The sequence below is a fragment of the Glycine soja genome, chromosome 20 (assembly GCF_004193775.1).
Source record: "Glycine soja cultivar W05 chromosome 20, ASM419377v2, whole genome shotgun sequence".
In the NCBI taxonomy this organism is placed as follows: Eukaryota; Viridiplantae; Streptophyta; class Magnoliopsida; order Fabales; family Fabaceae; genus Glycine; species Glycine soja.
This window is the reverse complement of record NC_041021.1, coordinates 48,419,343-48,441,717: the sequence shown is the minus strand read 5'-3', so window position 1 is coordinate 48,441,717 and position 22,375 is coordinate 48,419,343. Positions and strand designations below refer to the sequence as shown.

Below are 22,375 nucleotides of genomic sequence, written 5' to 3'. Positions count from 1 at the left end.
CTTTCTGCCTGCCACTTGATTATTTTTCTCGAAATCATAGTAGTAGTATTTGTTTTTCAATTTATGTATTTTTGAAAAGAAAAGAAAAATCAAAATCCGCATGAAAGAAACATAAGGTGGGGTTCAACAAAAGATCTTGGCAATTAATAACAAGTTTTTGACCATAAAAAACAATTACTCACATGGGATTCATCAGAATCTGGTATGGCCCACAAGCCACGATTTCGAGGTGTGTGTATGCATGAAATCCCTCACTGAATGCCACGCGTCGCGAGGCTCTGTACAACTAGTTTGTTGTTACTTACCACTACAACTCCTATCTATCTCACCGGTGAGTCACTGTATCTTTCTCTCTCAGTTGTTCAAACCCACGTCACCATCGGATCCTGATTTCTCGTTTACGCTCAAGACTAGCTCCCTCACACGCACACTACTACTGCAGTATATATAGTATTCACCTTCCCTTCACTTGTTTACATCATCTTAAGCTTCTAGGAGAAGAAGTAATTAAAGCATGGCAACAGTGTCTTATGCGGTGTCAGGAAGCGCGTGCCAGAGCCACCGTGGCGCGTCGAGAACAGAGGCCAAAGTGAATTATTCGGCTCAGGTAAGTCTCAACTGCCAGGGATTGAGATCCTTGAACAAGCTGCACGTGCGAACCACCCGTGCGGCCAAAACCAAAACCTTGCTGTCTGCGAAAAGTAACAAGAGTGGGCGTGAGGGAGTTTTGGGGAGGATTGAGTGTGGGATGAACTTGATCTTTGTGGGGACTGAGGTGGCACCTTGGAGCAAAACTGGGGGGCTTGGTGATGTTCTTGGAGGACTTCCACCAGCTTTGGCTGTAAGTGGATTCAATATTCTCTTACCTGTTATTACTTTCATCCTCATGTTACCATTTATCCCCTTTTCTTTTCACGTTTTCTCCGATTATTCTTCAACTATCATTAAACCCATTACAGCTTCGGTTAAATTGCAAAATAATACCAACAAATATTCATCAAATTGCTAAGAAATAAATTTATATCCCACAAGAGCATCAGTTGAATTCGATTTTCACTCCTAATGTGAATATTTTATGAGTTTAACTCAATTTACCTAAATTTTTATTATAAAAAAGTGCACAAAAATATATATCCACCTATCACAATTAAAATCATCACTAAAATAAGTCCAAATAACATACAGGATCTGATGATAAAAATATAAAAAATACTAATATATGAATCCCGCATCATAAATTTTATAATAAATATTTTTGTCATTTTTAGTCTCTTTCGATTGCATTACATTTTTGTGTTGACCAAACATTTTTCTTAAAAAAAATACAAGAAAGTTTGGTGTATCACTGTCATACAGAGGAACGAATCACATAAAGTTTGATTATTTATTTTTTAAAGTAAAAAAGTGCGATTTATTTTTATTGTTATTATTATAAATATAAAATAGATGTTTTCTTCTTCTTCTTATCTGACCCCTGTTTTGTGCTAATTAATATAGGGAAATGGACACCGTGTCATGACAGTGTCACCGCGTTACGACCAATACAAGGATGCATGGGACACTAGTGTGACGGTGGAGGTAACTGTTTGGTTCTCATCATGTATCGGTATAAATCTAGGTAATTCTTAGTAAATGATTTAACTGTTTCGTTTTTTTATTCTTTTCTTTTTTGTGTTGGTAGGTCAAAATTGGAGATAGAATAGAAACTGTCCGTTTCTTTCACTGCTATAAGCGAGGAGTGGATCGTGTTTTTGTGGACCACCCATGTTTCCTTGAGAAGGTTATATACTTTTGTTGGCATCAACCATTTCACACAATGGAATATTTATAGGACAGAAGACTGACTGTGACACCTTGAAGTTAATAAATTGACATTTTTCTTGCATTTTGATTTAAAAGGTATGGGGCAAGACTGGGTCAAAACTCTATGGCCCTAGTGCTGGAGTAGATTATGAAGACAACCAACTTAGATTCAGCTTGTTATGCCAGGTAGCTTATTGTCTTAATTTTTTTTTCCCTCCCTAACTGCTAATCATAAGCAATTGTCTCGATAATTGCTCAAATTTCCATGTCCTCTGAATCATAACTATCCATACCCTGTTTGTTTAATTGATTTAATTTCTCAACCAAATTGTAACCAAAAAACTTTCTCAAAGATATGGCCACGATTCTTAAGACATGTATTTCAGGACATTGCTGACTACATTTATGTTAGCTGGGATTTGAATGACTTTAATGTTTGTTGAGAGTACTCATTTGGTACTAGTATTTGATAACTGAAAATTACAACACATTTATATTGATTGACTCTGGAAATGACATTATCAATATGTTGAGCAACTTTCAGGCAGCACTTGAGGCACCAAGGGTTTTGAACTTAAACAGCAGCAAATATTTCTCAGGACCATATGGTATGGCTCTCTGGTTTATTCCTTGATCTTTAATTTCGGTTTAGAAAAAACTTTAAATTTAGTTTACAAGCTTTTTCTGTCTTCCCGCAGGCGAAGATGTAATTTTTATTGCCAATGATTGGCACACTGCCCTTCTTCCATGCTACTTGAAATCAATGTACCAGACCAAGGGGATTTACAAAAACGCAAAGGTGAGGATTTATTTACTTTATGCATGTTTGTCTTCATCAGTCATTCATTCTAGGGAAACTGACTTTCCTTTTGACCCATCATGGCAGGTTGCATATTGTATTCATAACATAGCCTACCAGGGTAGGCATTCCTTTGCAGACTTCTCTCTTCTCAATTTACCTAACAAATTCAAGAGCTCTTTTGACTTTACTGATGGGTATGACACCATTATCTGTTCAAAAATAACTTATAACATGTTTGTGGTTTATTAGTTTATACACTTGACTTTTATATATTCAACCATGTAAATATTTCTCATGTTTCGTTTTCAGGCATGTTAAGCCTGTCAAGGGAAGGAAACTTAACTGGATGAAGGCTGCAATATTAGAATCAGACCGAGTACTCACTGTAAGTCCATACTACGCCCAGGAACTTGTTACCGGAGAGGAAAGAGGTGTAGAACTGGACAACGTAATTCGTTCACGTGGCATCACTGGTATCGTGAATGGCATGGATAATAGGGAGTGGAGTCCAAAAACTGATAAGTTCATTGATCTACACTATGATGCAACAACTGTAAGTAGTATCTTTCCTGTTATTAAATATGGTTTACTCATTGATATTGAGTTATGGACCATAGAAATTAGCGCATGCTCATCAAAACTGTCATTATTAGGTCACCCAAGCAAAATCACTGCTGAAAGAGGCACTTCAAGCAGAGGTTGGCTTGCCTGTTGACAGGAATATCCCTCTGATAGGTTTCATTGGTAGGCTTGAAGAGCAGAAAGGTTCAGATATTCTTGTGGAAGCTATTCCAAAGTTCATTGACCAGAATGTTCAGATTATGATTCTTGTAAGTGTCTTGATTCTATTGTTGGTATCTTGTTAATCCATATTACTGATTCTGCTACCAGATCAAAGTTATGCTGATGGTTCATATCCTTTTTTCTTCAGGGAACAGGTAAAAAGATAATGGAGAAGCAAATTGAGCAACTAGAGAAAATCTATCCTGACAAGGCCAGAGGAGTAGCAAAATTTAACGGTCCCTTGGCTCACAAGATTATTGCTGGAGCTGACTTTATAGTGATCCCAAGTAGATTTGAACCCTGTGGTCTTGTTCAGTTGCATGCCATGCCATATGGAACGGTATAGACTATGCCCTTCTTTTTCTCTATTTCCTTCTCATCTACACCTTGGTGTTCCCTTACAACATTATTTTTACTCTTTAAACATTAAATGTCTGTGAAAGGTGCCCATTGTTTCCTCCACTGGTGGACTTGTTGACACCGTTCAAGAAGGGTATACTGGATTCCACATGGGAGCATTCAACGTTGAAGTAAGTAGAGTAGAAACATAGCCTTGCATAATTTTGATAGAGGAGTGAATCGGAAAGATTATAAGTAGTGTTTTTCTGTAGTGTGAAGCTGTTGATCCAGTTGATGTGGAAAAGTTAGCAACTACTGTAAAGAGAGCCCTTGGAACCTATGGTACCCCAGCCATGACACAGATGATCCAGAACTGCATGTCCCAAGACTTTTCATGGAAGGTAAGCATGCAATTTGCTGCTGTGTGAAACGTTTGTTTTGCTCACGACTGACCCATGAGTAAAACAACTAAAGTTTGAGCTTTAGGCTACCAACAAAAAGCTATTTTGCCTTCAGTTTTTTAGAGTAAAAAAGGATTTTTCTTTAGGCCTCACTTTCTGTTGGGTCGGTGCTGATTTTGCTTATAACTCACTGCAACAGAAAATGTTATACTTTATACCTCTAAGGCATGAGCCATGGAGGGAAATGCAGTTTATCTCATCATTGGGGTGATTCTGATGCAGGGACCAGCCAAACATTGGGAAAAGGTGCTGTTGAGCCTAGAGGTTGCTGGCAGTGAACCTGGAATTGATGGTGATGAGATTGCTCCTCTTGCAAAGGAAAACGTTGCCACTCCTTGAGCATCATCATTGATAACCTGGTTTTGAATATGGTCAATTGGTCATCGTGGTCAAGAACACTTGCCAGCATCTGATTGTAGACACCTACGCATAATTGGATTAATAAGTTCTAACGAGGGAATGGAACTTCAATTTCAAGCAAAGTATAAAGCTAATTTTCATAAGCAAGGTCTTGCAATCAGTGAAATTTGAAGCATCTTAGTTGCAAAATACATCATAAATGAATAAATGTCAATCTAAATGTATGCTTCCAAATCATAAGGGGCATGGCATATTTTTTATTTTCTTATGTTATTGGCATTAGGCTCGCTCTTTATGTACTCTGGAAAAAGTTTTAAAGATGTACACCATTTCGTGAGTTCAGCCTAGTGCAAATCAAATAAGTTGTATGCAAGCATCGAGATTTAACATATTTATATGGATGCTGATTTCCTTGCAGTTTATTTTAGGATGCCCCCTAAAGAATTTGACCATAAATTTTAACCGGTAATATACTTTGGAAGTCAAGTAGTGTAAAAATATTTTTATGAATAAACAAATTTTATTTTAAGCCTTTAATTTTATCATTTTATACAACAAAGAAATGTACCCAAAAAATACACCAAAGGATGATTTAATTTTGATATCTCTTTTATAATTCAGGAACCAGAAAGTAATGTCCTTTATATATTTTGAAAGACTAAAAATAAAATTATCCCCAAAAAATGGTATACGCTTTGAGAAACAAATTTTAAATATGTGGTAAGTTTATTAATTTAAAAAAATCTTTTTTTTTAATTTACAGAACAAAAAATAACTATTTTTCAAATTTAATAAAACATCTGAGTTAACAATGTTGTGTGATTTATATAACCAACCATCTTAGCCAGAAGGATAAGACTTTATCAATATTGTTGATTTAATTAAACAAGCATATTACAAAGTGCAGTAGTTATCATCTATATAATGAAGGGGGGATATTATATGAAACAGTGTAAAGTGTAAAGTGTAAACTCATAGTGGTGCCTGCAAAAAGAAAAATAAAAAATTGACACGTTAATGTTAAATGTTTTATTACAAAAATACAAAATAGAACTTGGAAGGATGAAGATCTCTCGGTAAATATATACTTATGGTTGGAGCAAGGGTCTTGGTTTTCGGATGAATCAGAAAGGACATGAAAGGTGTCTCTTCCGTTAGATTAATGAGCGGCAGTCAAACGGAAAGAAAGTTCACAATGCATCCTTCTGAAAATTCCGAAATCAGTTTATAAACTTTTAATGTTTGACAGCTACAAAGCATGTGATGTGAGTCCAACAAAATGAACTACAGTTTTCCTAATTTTCAACATTAATCTGGGCAAACAAGGCAAAATAAATTATAAAAGCATATCAATTAAAGGAATTCTCCTCCTCCCTCTGCTTTTTTTTTTTCTTAAGTCCATATTCCTATAGCATGTGGGATATTGTCCACTCATAAATTGAATGGGTTTTGTTGCTTTATATTTATCTCTTAATAAAAAAAAATTAGAGTCAGATTGACTAGATGCAGAGCCATTAAAAATGGCAGATAGAATCTTTGATAATACACTGTTGCACTGAACTATTTATTTCTACTATCTTTGGACTAAAATTTCAATCAAATAACAACGTAGAATCTTTGATGAAGTGGCCTAATTATGCGTTAAAATTTGGCCCCCTACCCATTTTTTCTTCGTTCGTCCCTGCCTGTGTAGTTCCGATTGCCAGATTTGATCATTATATAATACTACTAAGACTAGAGTAATAATGGGAAAATAATGAACCATTATAAAAGATATGATATTTCCTATGTACTTTATCTAATTTATTCTCCCTTTATATTTTTTTTTATCATACGCTGATTTTTCTTTCTTTATCACTTTTCTATATTGTAAAATATTCTGATTCGTTGATTTCTTTTGTGCAATATCAGACAAATAAGCGAAGGTTTTTTTTTTTTTTGTTTTCTAATAATAAAAAGGAGTGTTAATCAAGCTTCGTAGTTGTAAAGGCATGCATCCAAAATGAAAGGCATCCGTTTTCGGTTTCCCAGTGATTGGGTCTGGGAAATGTTGATCACCGTTCTCACAAATCAAATCAGTGTGAGCTTATCCTGAATTTATTATTCATTTATATGATTTTAGTATACTCGTGTATGTCAAACAATTAAAAAGTTAAGACCTAACTTACAAGTCACATAACATTTTTACTATCCTGTTTTTTTATAACAGCTTGCTTGACAAAAGGTTTGTGCTTGAAATTGAAGTTTAGGGAAATCGTTAATGTTACAATTTGATTTGAATCAAAATATATATGGATTAAATATTCCTTTTTGATGAAATTCAATTGGCTTCTAAAAAAAACTTTAAATTAAATATTTAAAAAATATTAAATATTCAAATTAAAAATATTGTCTATTAATTTTAACTTTGAATCGTAATATGTATTAATGTTATTAATTTATTTGAATCAATATATACCAATCATAATTAGATTAACTTAATCTAATTATATATTTTCTGAATTAAAAGGATTAAAGTAACAATAGAAAATTTTAACTGTAGAGAGAATAATGAATGAGATATTATTTGACATCTATCAAGAGAGAAAATAATAGAGTATGATGTATGAGTTACTATAAAATTTAGTGATATTATTTTAAATTTTTATGGATAAAAAAATAGTTAAATTTATTTATGCAACAAAACCTTATATAAATTTATAATACGTATATATTTCTATTATTAAATCAAAATAAAACTTATAAGATCTCTTAATTTAAATATAGTATAAATTTGAATATAAATATATACTAGAGTAATCAATTAATCTGAATATAAATAATATTGTACTATTATCCACTAGAATATTCAAATTTTGTTTGATTACGTAATTAAATATATCATGATTAAATAAGTTATTTTATTTATTATTTTGATCACTTGTTAATTGATTTCCGTAATTATAAAAAAAAGAATTATAGAAAATCAAATAAATTAATTGTCATAATATATTAAATCAAAATTTATATAAGATTCAATCAGTTAATTGATTGATTTAATCAAACACTATATTCATTATAATCCTTTTAATAATTTTAATTTTGTATTTTGTGAATAAAAAATAAAAAAATTCTATAATGTTTTAATAATATAATTAATAATTGATAACTGATCATGTGTATATCCTTTTTAACCCAAAAAATAAGATGGGCAGCAAATACTATTCCAACCCATTGGCGTATGGTATGGCCGCCAATAAAACATCCTGCACAGACTGAATAATAATTGTAAAATAATGATACTTTTACGCTTTATTTTTTAAAAAAGGAAAAGAATGATATTTGATTTTAATTATCTTGCATTATCAGTTTAAAAATTAGGCAAAATTGTAAAATTGGTTTCCCATTTTATCTTGAATTACAGATTTGGTCCCCCTATAATTTAATTCACAAATTTGGTCCACACTTTTATAAATCCTTGCAAAATTGATCCTGGAAGCCCGATTTGGACGTTGACCGTTAACCTTAGACGTTGACGGCCACGTGTCAATGTCACATGTGACTGTCACATGTCAATAACACGTGTCAACGTCTGAGTGATTCCCTGTAAATGTTTCATTTTTTGTAGGTAAAATTGTACTTTTGATCTCCCAGTTTTACTTCAATTTCGATTTTGGTCCCCCTATAGTTTAATTCCCACATTTAGTTCCCCAATTTTATAAATCTCTTTATAAATTGTTCCTACAAAATTGGTGTTTTGAATGGTTTAGACTGGTGTTAGAGACATGGTAGGTCTTGATAAATCTCGTACTTATTTTTCAGTAAGTTTTTCACTCACTTGGAATTCAGAGAAAAATCACTCTTTGCCTCTCTTCCACTTTCGGGTTGTTCAACTTGGAAAAGTGATGCATAAATCCCAACTTGGGTATGAAATTTTCAGATCTCTTACTTTAACATGTTTTGTAATAACCCCCTATTTTATTTTTTTTTGCTCCCTCATGCGGTATTATGTGTATACGACTGGTTAAGTGGCCTATTTATGACAATTGTATTTTTGTTTGAAATTTGAAATACAACTTCTTCCGTAATAAAATTTGGCTGAATTTATAAAGGGATTTATAAAGCTGGGGACCAAATGTGCGAATTAAACTATAAGGGGACCAAAATCGAAATTGGAGTAAAACTGGGAGATCAAAAGTATAATTTTTCCTAAAAAAAAATGAAGCCTTTACAAGGAACCACTCAGACGTTGACATGTGGCAGTTAACGTCTGAGATTAACGGTCAACGTCCAAATCGGGCTTTCAGGACCAATTGTCCTGGGATTGACAAAAGTGGGAGACTAAATTTGTGAATTAAATTATAGGGAGATCAAATCCAAAATTGGAGATAAATTGGAGAACCAAAAATACAATTTTGCCTAAAAATTATCAACTAATTAAAAATTATTTATAAAATATATTTTTTTATAAAAGTGAATAATTCATTATATATGTTAATATTTGATTGAGTCATAGTAAAAAAAAAATACTCAATATTTAAATTAAATTTATAATATTTTTTCTCATAAACAAGAAAAAAACGTATAAAAATATTAAAGTGTAAGAATGAAAACAGACCTGATACTTTTAAGAGTCACGGCACGGGTTTATACATATCATCACGCACGAATGCAGACTGAATTAAGGGCGTGAATGGAATGGACCCGATAAATTTTGAATTGAATCACAAATCAATTTACTAGTATTTTTTTGTGTTTCTTTATGAAATTTAATCCAATGAATTTTATTTTCATGAATTTTTTGAGTTTAATTATGCATAGATTAAATGGGCAATAAATAAAGGGATTGAATTCGTTTCTTTCCTCTCTTTTTTTTTTATGACAATTTTCTTCACTCTGATAAAAGTAAGCAAACCATGAGGAAGCATCTCATTCGTCTTGTTTGTAAATTATGGAATTTTATTGCGGCATCTTTCCCATTCTTTTCGAGCGAATATTTTCTTCTATATATTATTTCCTATCTAAAATAAAAATATCTATTATCTCCCATGTCTGCATCCAAAGATCCATGGAGCACCATTGGCGCTTCTTCATTAGCGGTAATTAAGCCAATTTTATTTTAATTTTACTCGCTCTTGCGGAATTGAAATTGGCAATGTCGTAAATTGTAATGCAGTTGTAGCTGTTGGCGCAAGGAGCGTTGCGTCTTTCGGAAGAAACTAGGGTCAAATAGCGAACAATCTCCCCTCGCAAGACGACGCGTTGCGTTGGTGAAATCCATGGGAGCAACGAAGGTGAAGCTCTACGACGCAGATGTGAAATTAATGGTAGGCCTGGGAAACGAGTACTTTTCTAGAATGAAAGATCCAAAGCAAGCCCAGGCATGGATCAAATCCAACCTCCAAGCCTACCCCTCCAGTAACCTCCACTACGATAACGTGCTTTTTGCACAGATCGATGCTGTGTATTCCGCGTTGGACTCGTTGGCTTTCCAAGGGGCATCTGGACGAAGCCGGTGCGAAACTCGAGAACGCCAAGAGCTATAACGGGAATCTTATTAAGATGGTTATGAACAGCACGAAGCAGAATCCAAAGGAAGACACCGGGGCATGGCAATGGGGAGAAGAGCAAAGGCAGAATTAGAACGGAGTAAAGGTAAACCCCACAACACAAGCTACATTATTAATACTAATTATTTATTTTTCACTTTGATTGTTCTTTACTATTGGAATTATTGTGACCTTTGTCATAAAGTGCCATATATCAAACGTCACCATCGTTCGTATCCATTCAAATTTTGAAATTTGCCTGTTAAGGGATAGTTACATTTGGATGCAAGCAACAAATTTGCAGCTTTTGATCGTTTAATCCCTGTGATTGGCCAACTCGATTTGTCTAATAAGTGTCTGTTTGAGTGAGAGTAAAATTGAATTTGTGAAAAAATTGGCAATTTATACTCCATAAAGTAGCTGGTACGTAGCAATAATTGGGTACCCCTAACCCTAATAATCATCAAGATTGGGTTAGGTTAGCATTGACGAACGACCATCTTAAGTAATTTGTTGCATGGTTTGTCACAAGTAGTATCATTATTTATTAGCACCGTTGTGGGGACAAAACGACACGTCTGAAAAAGGTAGCCATTAGCAAACAGACAGCATCACGCACTTTTTTTGTTGGCAGCATAAAGAATGTTAACCCTTTTGCTCTGATTCTTTTAATCTTGAAGGCAGTACACGTCGTCTTTGCAGTGCGATGTCGCTTACTTGCTGGTCTAGGAAGTAAAGGTAGTTGTTTGTGGACTTGAGGAGCTTTTGTCACTCCCCACCCCCGGGACTATCTATGTATTACAGGAATAGATACATTGATTGGTATTTTTATCAGACATTATTTCATAATAATGTGATACGGTCACATTTTGCTTTTGCAGTATTCATTTCTCATACGCAAGGCTCCTGCATCTTCTGAACGTAATCTTTTAACAGCTATTGAGGGAAATAGAAGGTAAACGCCTAACGTTCATAGGAGTTACAAAACACGTAGTGGGCTGCCAGCCTGACACTAGATTGGGAAATTGAAATTATTGTCGAAATTCTGGACCACGGAAGTTTCTCTATACAAGATGAACTTCGTATGCTATAGATAAGAAATAATGGGAGTGAAAATAAGTACGTGAGAAAAAGAAAAGAAAAAATGTGAGAAATAAGATGAAAGTACGGGTTGTTTGATTTAAGAAAAATAAAAAGTGTGAAAATAAAATTATAAAAGTTTATTTTTAGTAAAAATGCCATTTTACCCTTACTACTTTACTACATTTGGTTTTTTCTAAGGTTTAATGATTCGTGAGGGTAAGTCTGGCAAACTTTTACAAAATAACAATTTCTCCACTTCTCCTCTAAGTTTACAGATGAACTTCAACTGCATGAGCCCCAGATGCACTGGAAATAAGAGATACTAAAGAAAAGATCATTTTTAAGTTTTAAGGTAAGATAATCATATCATTCTTATACAAGTAAATTACAATGATACCTCGAGATTTCGTATAATTTTACTCATCATTTTTTTTAAGTCATTATATTCATCTACTTTGTAAGGAGTGTTAGTGTAAAATTTAAAGACATGAAAAAATATCAATGTAAATATTTTTAAACATATAAAGAAATGTTTAGTATAATATTTTCAAACTTAAGAGTTAGTATAAAAAATCAAAAAGAATAAAGCTATGTGTAATTTGATAATAATCTTAATTTATCATTTCATTTATTTCCCACTAAAAATTGTCAAAGTATAAAAATATTAGAGATGAAAATTTTGTTCTCAACCTCCTTTTTAAGCTCTAAAATCAAATTCCCAAACATACCCAAAAAAGGCAACATGGTTGCAGCCTTGCAGGGACTTCATTTTGCCTACAGCAGAAGACGGCATAAATTTTCAGTAGGTCAAGCAAACCCTACGGAAACAACCACCGCATAAAACAGGAATCAAACACAAACTGACGCCCAATCAAGGTAGATTAACAAGAACTCCAGGGTCTCATAGTTTGCAGGCCTCGAACTAGAGGCAGAAAACAGACTGTAGGTGTTCAAAATAAAAATACGACATTTGCTCAATTTGACCTATATTACCGGACAAAAATCTGAAAAATGATCCAAAAGATCCAGGCAGCTAAGTCATACACATAACCGAAAATGCACCAGATATGAAGTAAAGACAATACAAGAGAAAGTGGGCAGTCTATTATTTTAAAAAATAAACAAATAGTCAGGTGCTAATCATCTTTTCCACATGATACTGGGTACTGGAATCCTAACAACATAATAACAGGAGGGCACGATTCCTTTCACAAACACAAGCGTCGCCCTATTAGCACGACACCAATACATACAACTGTCAAACAGCAATTATGGTGAATTCATGATGATCTGTTTTAACCTCCAATGAAATGAAATAACAGAAATATCTCAAGTTCATAGACTGCCAAAATTTCTCTATCAAAAAATGATATCATTCATGTAGTGATTAAGAACTGAAAACTACCAGAGCCTCACCTAAACATTTTTGTTTAATTGCTCTTTTCACTACCGGAACATTTTGTCTCATATTTTACCTGGCAGTCTTGCACTGCGAAGTAAAATAACTATCCAGGACAAAAGCTCCGCTTTGTGCTAACTGCTAAGCATGTAAAATAGGCATCAAGCAACAAAATGCCCCATCATGATCTATACTGTATGAACCTGAGATGTCTCCCCTTCCATCTGGCCTTTAATTCTATTTCTCTGATAAAATAACACATATGCAGCTGAAGATTTAATTTCAGCTTCAGTAACAGAAGAGACATGACTATCGTCGAAATGGAACCATTTATTTTCATCGATCAACTGTTAAAAATTCACAGAACAATTAAACCCAAGGTTTAAAACAGAAACATCTAAAACAGCATAAAGAAATCACAAATTACAAAAACAAGACTCGGCATCACAGCAGGTGCATGTTATGAACTTACCTTACAATACGCAGTGTAATGCCCACCACCTAGACCACCATAATGGTTGCTGATTGCATAAAGGTCATACACATAAGACGGTCCATCCTTGCTTTTCACATATTTAGTTAAATCCAGATTGTGAATGGGAAAATTCACAAAAGTGTCAAGTTTGTTTTTCAGGTATCTACTGTATGAGAACCGTTTCAAGTGAAAAACAAGAATCTCCGGCAATTTCCACAAGTCAAGCTTCTTTGTAGCTTGTCTGTGTTCCTTGCATCTAGGGCAGTACCTAGTTATTGAGAAATAAAAAGTAAAGCAGCAATATCTCTCAAAACACAGTAGAGTCTAGTATGAAAGTCCATTTCAAAAGCATGAAAACAATCTTACCACATGTCATCTGGTCCAAGAGGTTCTTCAGTCAAGAATGCCTCCAAGCAAGAAAACAAAGAAATAGCTTCTTGCCGGGTTTTTTTCACAGTGAATCCAGTTTTGTGAACTTCCGGGAGATCCCTCAGGTAGCTAGCATCATATAATTCATGTTCTTTGTCAGTCCAGTCAAGAAAGACTCTTACAACTTGGTTGGGTTTTATAAAAGAAGCCTTCTCAATGGGTTCACAACTCAAACAGCATTCGTTAGTTAAAACAAGTTGGAAAGATGACTCCCCACAGGATGTTCCCTCTTGTTCTTTGTTGCCAGTTGTTAAACTCTGAGATTCACTTTGAGTATTGGAGATGTTTGATTGCTCATCACTGCCAGCTGAGATGAAACCATTTTCCTTCCCATCATGAGACTTACTTGAGGAATATGCTTTTCTTAAAGGTTCCAACATTTTATGTACAGATGCCTCAATGTTGGCTCCAAATTGAGGATCTTCTACCAAATAAGTAACCAACGGGGTCCCAAAGAGCTTCCTGTCTCCAGCCTTCATACTGTCCAGTGAACATTGAGGTAATTCAAAAATCAAATCAATCAGTAATAAAGACTTTGAAGCATTATCATTTTCCAAGTCAGTGCACCAGGAACAACTGGGTGAAATCTCTACAATTGGTTGAGGAACAATGCAATGGAAGATTTCCCTAAATGGTTTATTCATACCTTGAGTAGCAGGTACCAACTTGAATGGCACCTGCAAGACTCTGTAGTACTTGAAACGCCCAATAATGGAGAAAATAACCAAATCACCAGAAAAATTACAAGAAATGTTCAAATAAATATCCAAATGGTTTTGGTTTATAGAGTTACTCTATAAACCAAAACCATTTGGATATTTATTTGGCACCAAGACATGTGGCATTAATCACCATTAACAATCTCTGGATTATTCGTTCCCATTTGTAATCTGGAAGAAATTAGCAGGTAGATGAAAACTGTGACTATTAACACTGACTCTCTTGGGAAAATCCCTGTCCTGAATCCGATACTTTCAAGGGGAAAAACTATTTAACCAAAAAATTCTACAAGTTACAATAGAACTCAACTAATCAAAAGGAATACTTAGTTAAAAGGGAACCATAAGAATAAATTTATCAAAAACTTAGGTAGTGTTTGGTTAGGGAATCGCAAAAAATTAAGGAATTTAAAATGAATGGATATTCAATTGCTTCAGTTAAATTCTTTTCATTTTCAAAATATTTTGTTTGGATAAAGTAATTCAAATTCCTTCTAAAATCTTTTTTGGATAAAGTAAATTAATTTCCATCATATGTAAAATTTTAGCTTAAATATTTATTTTAGAAAAGGGTGTGGAACAAGAGAGGGGGTGGGGAAGAGGGAGGGAGAGAGATGTGTGAAAGAGAGGAAGGAGATAAAAGAAAGGAGAGGTGTGGAAGAAAGAAAGGGAGACAGATAGGTGCAAATATGCAGGAGAGGGGGGAGGGAGAAAGAAGAGCAAAAGAGACAAAAAGGAGAGGAAGGGAGGTGAATCAGAGAAAGGGGGAGAGGGGTGTGGAAGAGAGGGACAGGAAGGAAGAGGGAGAGGGAGCAAGGCAGGGAGATGTGAAAGAGAGACGGGGGAGAGGGAGAACAGAGAGGGGGAAATGGAACAACAGAGATAGAGGGAGCACCAAAACTGAGAGAGTTGATAGTGAGACTTTGAAAAAGATAAGGAATTTTCGAATTCTTTCACTTTTTTTTACATATGATATTTTAAATCCACTTAAAAGAAATTCCTCTCTCAAAACTCCACATCCAAACACATTGTTAAGGAAAAAGACCACTATAATGCATCTTACGTAGATGACAAAAACTCATAACACAACCATGACTTTTTAGAGCATTGTGCCCTTTTAGTGTATACAGTATATCACACAGCATTCACCAAAAGAGGTCAACTTACTTATCCAGCCATCGATGCATTATTTCAACTTTTGTTTTCCTGGCTCCACTTTTGACTCGATAGGCCACAATATGCTCATCGTCCTTTATTGAATTCAATGGTTCCATCGGATTCTCTAGATATCGATAAATTTTATGCTCATAAACCTAAGGGAGACATATAAACCATCAACCACCAAAATCAAATTCAAGAAGAAGCAACTTTTATAAGAAGCACTTACCTCTGCAAGCAAAAGCATTTCATCACTCTTCAAGCAGCATGCAATGCCTAATGCTTGGCAAAGATCTCTACAGCTACCATGCTTCAGAACTGTCACGGTGTATGGCATGGGAAGACCACTCCCATCACAATAAAAGACAGTTATTGTCATTGTGCGAGTGACAGTGGAAGGCAGTGGTAATGATAAGTACATGAATGGATCGAAAGTAATTGAAATTTTGCCACATACTGGACAAACCAATGTTGACTTGTATTGACCCTGGGGATTTTATTGCAGAAAAATCAAAATGCCGTGCTTAGTAAAGATAACCAGAATGAACTTGAAAGTTGAAAGTCCATCTTGTCAAGCTTTTAAAGAAAATCAAGTTAAAAAATTTAGAGAAATCAGAGAAGGATTATTGGAGAAAGTTGAAAGTCCATCTTCTCAATGGGTTCACAACTCAAACAGCTTTCATAACTATAGGTTCTTCTCTTTCTTTTCTTCTCTTTTCCCATTTTTTTGTGCCAAAAGGGGGGAGGGGAGCATAGAAACAATAAGGCAGAAATTTTAGTTATTCAGCTTACCAATGGCAGATCAATTATAATTCATGGCTTCATGCAATAAGTGTCTATGACACAACATGTACATATTCTCACCTGGCATACATCAACAATCAATGAATCATTCCGAGCCATATGATTTTTCCAACACTCAGATGCAACTTCCTCATCTGGCCTACCATCCGAGTCCTTCATTTCAATGTAAGGCTTTTGTTTCACACGATTCAAATCTTCATGCAATCCATCCAATAAAAAGGCAAGCAATTCCTAAAAAAACAAATACATTACTCCAAGAACAGACAACACTCATAAAAGGACTTAAGTTCAATGACTTCTAAAATTTAGTGGTGAAGGTCAATTTTAAAATAACAAAAATCTGTCACTGAGAAATTCAAGCAATAATCAAATTTTCTCTAGTCCAATTTTAACGCAGACCAAACTCTCATTGATAGGACTACGATTGCTACATCTGCAAATGTAAGTTAAGCAAAGGCAAAAGATAGATTACATAAGAAAACAAAATTAACTGAGTTACTCTCAAATTCAATGATCAACTAAGGGTTGAAACAGATGTAACCAAAGATGGTGTACTGACAGAGACAATGAATGCTGAATAAAAGGCATTTCATATTACAGGAAAATCAGCGGAAGAAACCCTAAAGTTGTCTAGATGTTGCACAAGGAGATAATGTTCTGGTATTAAGTAATAATAACAGCACTTGAGTTTATTAACTTGACAATAATTTCAAAATTAGGAACTTTGACAATTTTCATAAACTAACCTGAGAATCATGCTGGTTATAACCACTGAATTGTGGAGCAAATCGGGCCAATTTGCTCTTGAATGCACGGGGTGCAATAGCAGTTCGCCCTGAAGACCACAATTTCCTCAACAAGTCACCAAATGCAAGTGCTAACTCACCCTGCATATCAGACACTAGTTACAATTTCAAAATTAATTTAAATTGCCTTCAAAGTAAAGCAATCATGGTACGCCATTTTATAAACTGTTGAACACTAGAAAAAATACATATAAGCCAATGGAAATGGTCACGTACACACATTCCTAAAGGATTGTCCATGTTGATTTCATCACTGTAATCTTGTAAGAAATATTCAGAAAGTGGTGGAGTGTGGACTAAACATTGAATAGAACTGTTCATGAAGCAGGTATTCCCCAAGTTCTGCAGCCCTGCCAAACCACCCCTTTCACCTTTATAGACATCATATCTATCATCCATATTGGTCAACGATGAACCTACAGAACTTCCCTGATACAAACTAAAACTAGACCCAGTCGAGTGACCATTTGACATGGTAGGTCCCCCAGCAATGGACATAGATGACCTTGAAGGTTCTAATGGCACCAAAGCTAATTCATTTCCCATTGAATCCATGCCAGAATGAGAAGAGCCATCTCTATCAAGTGATACTTCTAGAAGAATCTGTGAGCAAGAGATGAATCAGGAGCAACAATATAGAAGAATCAATACCAAGCAAAAAGCTAGGATGTCTTAGTATCTAAACATAAATTTAGAAGAAAGCCAAAAGAATATTCAGTTCATATCTCTACTTAAATATAGCCAAATTACCATATATTGGATGTATGTTCCTTGTAATGGAAAACCACATTTATAGCACTTCATAATACCCACTTTGTAGGCAAAAGAAGAAATTATTAAAGCTTTGGAGTTCTATTTCCAGCTTGAAATCAATTACAATTAAAGGCCTATACAACTCAAGATTACTCACATCTTGGTCCATTATCAAGTTTGCATCCTCTAATGTCTTCGGGTCTGAGACTGTCAGCAATGATTGTTTGTTCAAATTGAAGTAATCCCAAATACAGGCCTAATTGACAACCAACAAAAAAGGAAAAGGACAGAAGGAGAAGTGTAAGATTTTATAATAAAAAAAAAAGAAAAAAAAAATAAAATAAGGAGGCTAAAAAAGACCAGCACCTTGTTTTGTTCTACTCCTTTAATTTTGCACACCAGCTCATGAAGTTCACCAATGGTCGCCTAAAATATATTACAGGAACAGAAAGACAAGAATGTTACAACCAAACATAGCCCTAATCCAGATTAGAAGCACAATGTGTCAAGACACCAGCATAAGCATGTATATGTTATCATTTAATTGTATGGTATGCACTTACAATTTTAAAATTTTTATGGGCATTCCTCAACTAAACAGAAAAACATATCAGTCTTACATTTCTCCTATTCCAAGTGAAATCCCATTTTTGATGACCTTATTTAAACATAAAATTACAGGAAATAAAAATTGATTATTTTAAAAATGCATACAAATAAATGAACTAGCACCCTTTCTAAACATTGGCCTTACTGCAAAGCTAACTAGAACAAAAGAGTCTGCAACAAAATCAATCGGTACCTTTCTGCTTAATTTTACAATTGACTGCCTCTTATCTCTCGCATCAGTCACCTTTAGACTAAGTGGGTAAACCTCAACATTGTATTGCTTATGTTCATGACCCTGAGAAATTAACTTCCTTGGTAAAGCAGGTCCACCTTTGTACCTAGACAATTGAGACACAAATCTATTTACACACAACACAAATCAAACATTTTTTCCATGCCCAAAATGCCAAGAGGTTTCCATATATCATGCTTAGGTTAGCTTCAAATTTTTAATATTAAACCTAGACTTGTAAAAAAATCAACAAAAACAAGAGTATACTGCCTATGAGGATTCAGGGGAAATTTTTTTAAGTTAAACATGTTTTGGCTCTTCTTTCACTATGTTCCAAAACCCTGTTCATATAAACTACTAGAAAATTTCTTCATGAAACATAATTTGTGGTACTAAATCTGGGTTCTCAAATTATCCGTTGCATAAAAGATGGTTTTATGCCTCTTTCTTCAAAGAATACAAGATCAAAATAATTTATGCATTCTGGCTCTTCTTGTAGCTACAAATCACAAGATCATTAATTTTTTCCAAATTATAAAGCAACATATTTATATAATAAATTTACCATTCCAACAGCCTTTCCCACACTTTTTCAGGAACTAAAACATAGTCTGTACCCTCTTCCAACATTCGATGAATATCTAAATTATTGTTGTCACAGCTATTTCCCTTAGAAATAATGTCAGAATTATCAATAGGCCCAGGTCTATCTGCAATCTTTGGGTGAGTCATGTTGGCATTATGGCCATCAGAAGATTGCTTGTCGACTGAAAGCATACCAACACAAGGCCCAACATAACTCTGCCACCTTGAAAACCACCTGCATGGGGTAGCAAAAAAACATGATTAAAAATAGATACATGAGAAAAGTAATACACTATAGGGTGCATTTAGATAAGCTTGTGGCAAAAAGCACTACTATCATATAGTTTTTTTTTCATTACTTTTTTCAGAATCTACTCATTCTAGCTTATGAGAAAAGAACTAAGAACATGTCTGGTTGAGATTTTTTGGGGAGATATAATCACTTATTTTTCAAAAGTTCTCTAAACTGGCAAAAATAAGTTGAATCAAACATGCAATAAAACTGTTTTTTTATAGTTTTTAGCTTCTTTTTTCAAAATAATAAAACTAATTATCTTTTATTTTTTTTAGACATTCTTAATTAAAAAATTAAGAAGAAAAAAAACAAATAAATGAGCTCATAAAACCACAGTTGAAAGTTTGTTGTTCAAATTTATGGCAAGATCAGGATGCAATACAAAAATGCACAGATATGCATTAATACTTTAACATAACAATCCGTAAACATATTATGTATAAGGAAAAACATCATGTGATTTATGAAGGATGGTAGTAGTCAATCCCAGACAGCAGGATAACTATAAATGCTCAAATATTAAAAAATTGCCAAAAATTATATATTTACCATCATTAATAATTAAAATGCAGATACACAATCAGCATCAAACTAAGTCATAATTAACAAGTCAATAACAAGATAAGGCTGAAGCTGAGGAGCTGTGTTGGGCTGGTTGTGACTGAGACGATGCCATCACTCCACCAAAGGGGTCGGAATTAATAATTAATGGCAAAAAGAGACAGTACTAAGGACGGAATCATGGAAGAAGTTGCAGCAAAACAAGGAGCAGACCTGCAAGTATGAACTATGAGCAGAGTCTGGAAAAAAAAGCAGACTCATCCGAGGTTACGGGGCAGCCAGAAAACATGTTGGGGCTGCTGGAAAAGCAAGAACTTAGCCAGGAAATGCATCACCTGCCATACAGAGTAGCAACCTAACATGCCATTCTTTGAAGAATGAAGGATTTGGAATGAACCCTGATTCATTTTGAGGGTGGGGGCAGGGGCATAAATGTCAAATACCATCTTAAAAATCTGAGAACTTGCAAACAAAGAGGGGACAAAACAAGGATTGAGTAAGATTTGTTGACCATAGTGGCTGCAATTTGTCCACTATTAGCCTTTAATTCAGGCCGCTGCCTCTGCTCCACAATTGTAACACAATGCCCCTTTTGCCACAGCCAGGCCATATGACAATTGACACATCGCTATAACCTGCTATTAACTATTCTACAAAGGATCCAATACACAACAATAATAATAAGATGGTGATTACTCTTGTACCCATTCTTTTTTCTCAAAGGATTTGGCACCATTGTGATTTGTCAAACATTTATTGCTTGTTGGTCATATTCAATCAAACTTCAAACATTTATGATAATACCCGCCAGAGTAGTTAATACCATGTGATAGAGACACTATTGCACCATCACATCACATTGCAGGGTCACACCACTCTCTTCTCTGTTGCATCACCCCTGGCCATCACAACTAGAGCAGCGCAATTCACGGCCAAGATCATGCCATTTTGCAGGCGTCATGGGAGCGACTGGGTTAGACGCATCTGAATACCTCCGAGCCGTAGCTCTGTTCTGACTTCTGCACACCTCTTTTCTAGCCAATCTTCGGCATCCCGCATCTGTTACAATCTCTGGCCAATCTCCAGACTTGAAACAACAATGTCCAGCAGCTGTTACAATCTCTGCTCAATATACCGCCTTGATCATTAATGAGGATTTAGGGCTCAAAATAGCAGCCATCCTGCTATAACGTTTTTCTGGGACTACCACTGTGTGCCACTATTTGAGATTGACTACTAATGATACCAGCAATAATCAACAAATATTTGACAACTCATCTCAGCTCTCAGGTGTCATAACGCTACCCTTACAAACCCCATAGCAACTCCCTAATAAGATTTTCAAAAGAGCAACCCTAGCAGATTTTTTTAAGGAGGGTGAATCCAAAAGAATAGATACATCGGAGCAAACATACAATCATATACATGTCTAGGCACAAGCACAACACACGATGATCCATTCACTCCATGATAGAGACACAAATTAATTGACTACATAAAAAGTCCAAAAGACCAAGGGGCGCAGGCGCCAATCATCATAGATTTTAACACGATAATTATATCCGAAACCATGACGCACAACATAGCATAGCATAGATTCGTTAAAATTAAAACAACAAAAATAAAAGAAATAAGATTCAGACCTGTTAGAAATAACGTAATATAAGTTGCCTTCTTTCAAATTAAGCTCCGACTCCTTGATCAACTCCGACACGATCCGGTTTTCCTCCTCCGGCGGAAGCAGTATGCAACTGGCCACATTATCCATCGGAAAAACTGAATCGGCGATTGTCATGGTGGATTGTATTTGTATCGACGCGACGAACAATAAAGATCTCGAATAAAGCCCTAAATCGTGGATATTAAGTAAGCGATAATGCTCAAACAAGCGTTAAATGGAACAGCGGGAATCAAACAGAAAGCCATGTGAAGAAGAAAAGGAAGAAGGTGATTGAAGCACGGCAAGTACCTGAATTGAACAGATCGAGTGGATGAACAGTGACAGGGAAACCAAACGAAAGAGATGTGTAAAAAGGCTAATAAGGCACGATACAGTATATTCGAAGAACCATAGATTGCAGGGAGTGCGACAAGGACAGGGAAGGTAATGTGCAATGTAAACCAAAAATGAATTTTTATGATCCCATTCACTGCACAGACCTTTACCGTCTTTTCAACGGCTGCTTCTCGCTTTTATATTCAAGTTTAATTCTCTCACCCATGTAGAAATTTTCCTCTGCCATGGTATCGTTTTAAAAAGCTTTTACTAAGATGATTTGCGAATTTCTGGTTTGGGTAAATTAATAATGTTTTTAATTAATTGTTGATTTAATGTTATCGATTCTATCAAACTTGTAATCTCCAAGCGCCTGTCTTGGTTTCTAACTTAAT

General features: G+C 34.9%; 2 protein-coding genes and 1 long non-coding RNA gene across 4 annotated transcripts; 2 read left to right on the top strand and 1 right to left on the bottom strand.

The window, feature by feature from the left end:
- The first annotated feature begins 326 nt into the window (after positions 1-326).
- LOC114401655 (granule-bound starch synthase 1, chloroplastic/amyloplastic-like) lies at positions 327-4,970 on the top strand. The gene is made up of 13 exons (XM_028364230.1): positions 327-841; positions 1,498-1,578; positions 1,682-1,780; positions 1,900-1,989; positions 2,348-2,411; positions 2,502-2,602; positions 2,690-2,799; positions 2,915-3,158; positions 3,259-3,435; positions 3,537-3,728; positions 3,832-3,918; positions 4,000-4,128; positions 4,411-4,970. The coding sequence occupies exons 1-13, from the start codon at positions 515-517 to the stop codon at positions 4,525-4,527; spliced, it is 1,818 nt and encodes a 605-aa protein (XP_028220031.1). The 5' UTR covers positions 327-514; the 3' UTR covers positions 4,528-4,970.
- A 4,487-nt stretch (positions 4,971-9,457) lies between these two features.
- LOC114402286 lies at positions 9,458-10,970 on the top strand. Of its 2 annotated transcripts, XR_003664408.1 has the most exons (3): positions 9,473-9,626; positions 9,704-10,182; positions 10,757-10,970. It is a non-coding gene; the product is annotated as an uncharacterized LOC114402286 (long non-coding RNA). The 2 variants fall into 2 exon arrangements; XR_003664407.1 differs by lacking the exon at positions 10,757-10,970 and having other exon boundaries at positions 9,458-9,626; positions 9,704-10,316.
- A 1,257-nt stretch (positions 10,971-12,227) lies between these two features.
- On the bottom strand, positions 12,228-22,208 carry LOC114402285 (ubiquitin carboxyl-terminal hydrolase 9-like). Its single transcript, XM_028364799.1, has 14 exons — positions 21,954-22,208; positions 21,628-21,832; positions 19,109-19,363; positions 18,505-18,649; positions 18,069-18,128; positions 17,860-17,958; positions 17,166-17,552; positions 16,890-17,030; positions 16,204-16,374; positions 15,569-15,826; positions 15,349-15,494; positions 13,400-13,942; positions 13,031-13,301; positions 12,228-12,905 (listed from the first exon to the last, which is right to left on the bottom strand). The coding sequence occupies exons 2-14, from the start codon at positions 21,777-21,779 to the stop codon at positions 12,747-12,749; spliced, it is 2,787 nt and encodes a 928-aa protein (XP_028220600.1). The 5' UTR covers positions 21,780-21,832; positions 21,954-22,208; the 3' UTR covers positions 12,228-12,746.
- Between the last annotated feature and the right edge of the window lie 167 nt (positions 22,209-22,375).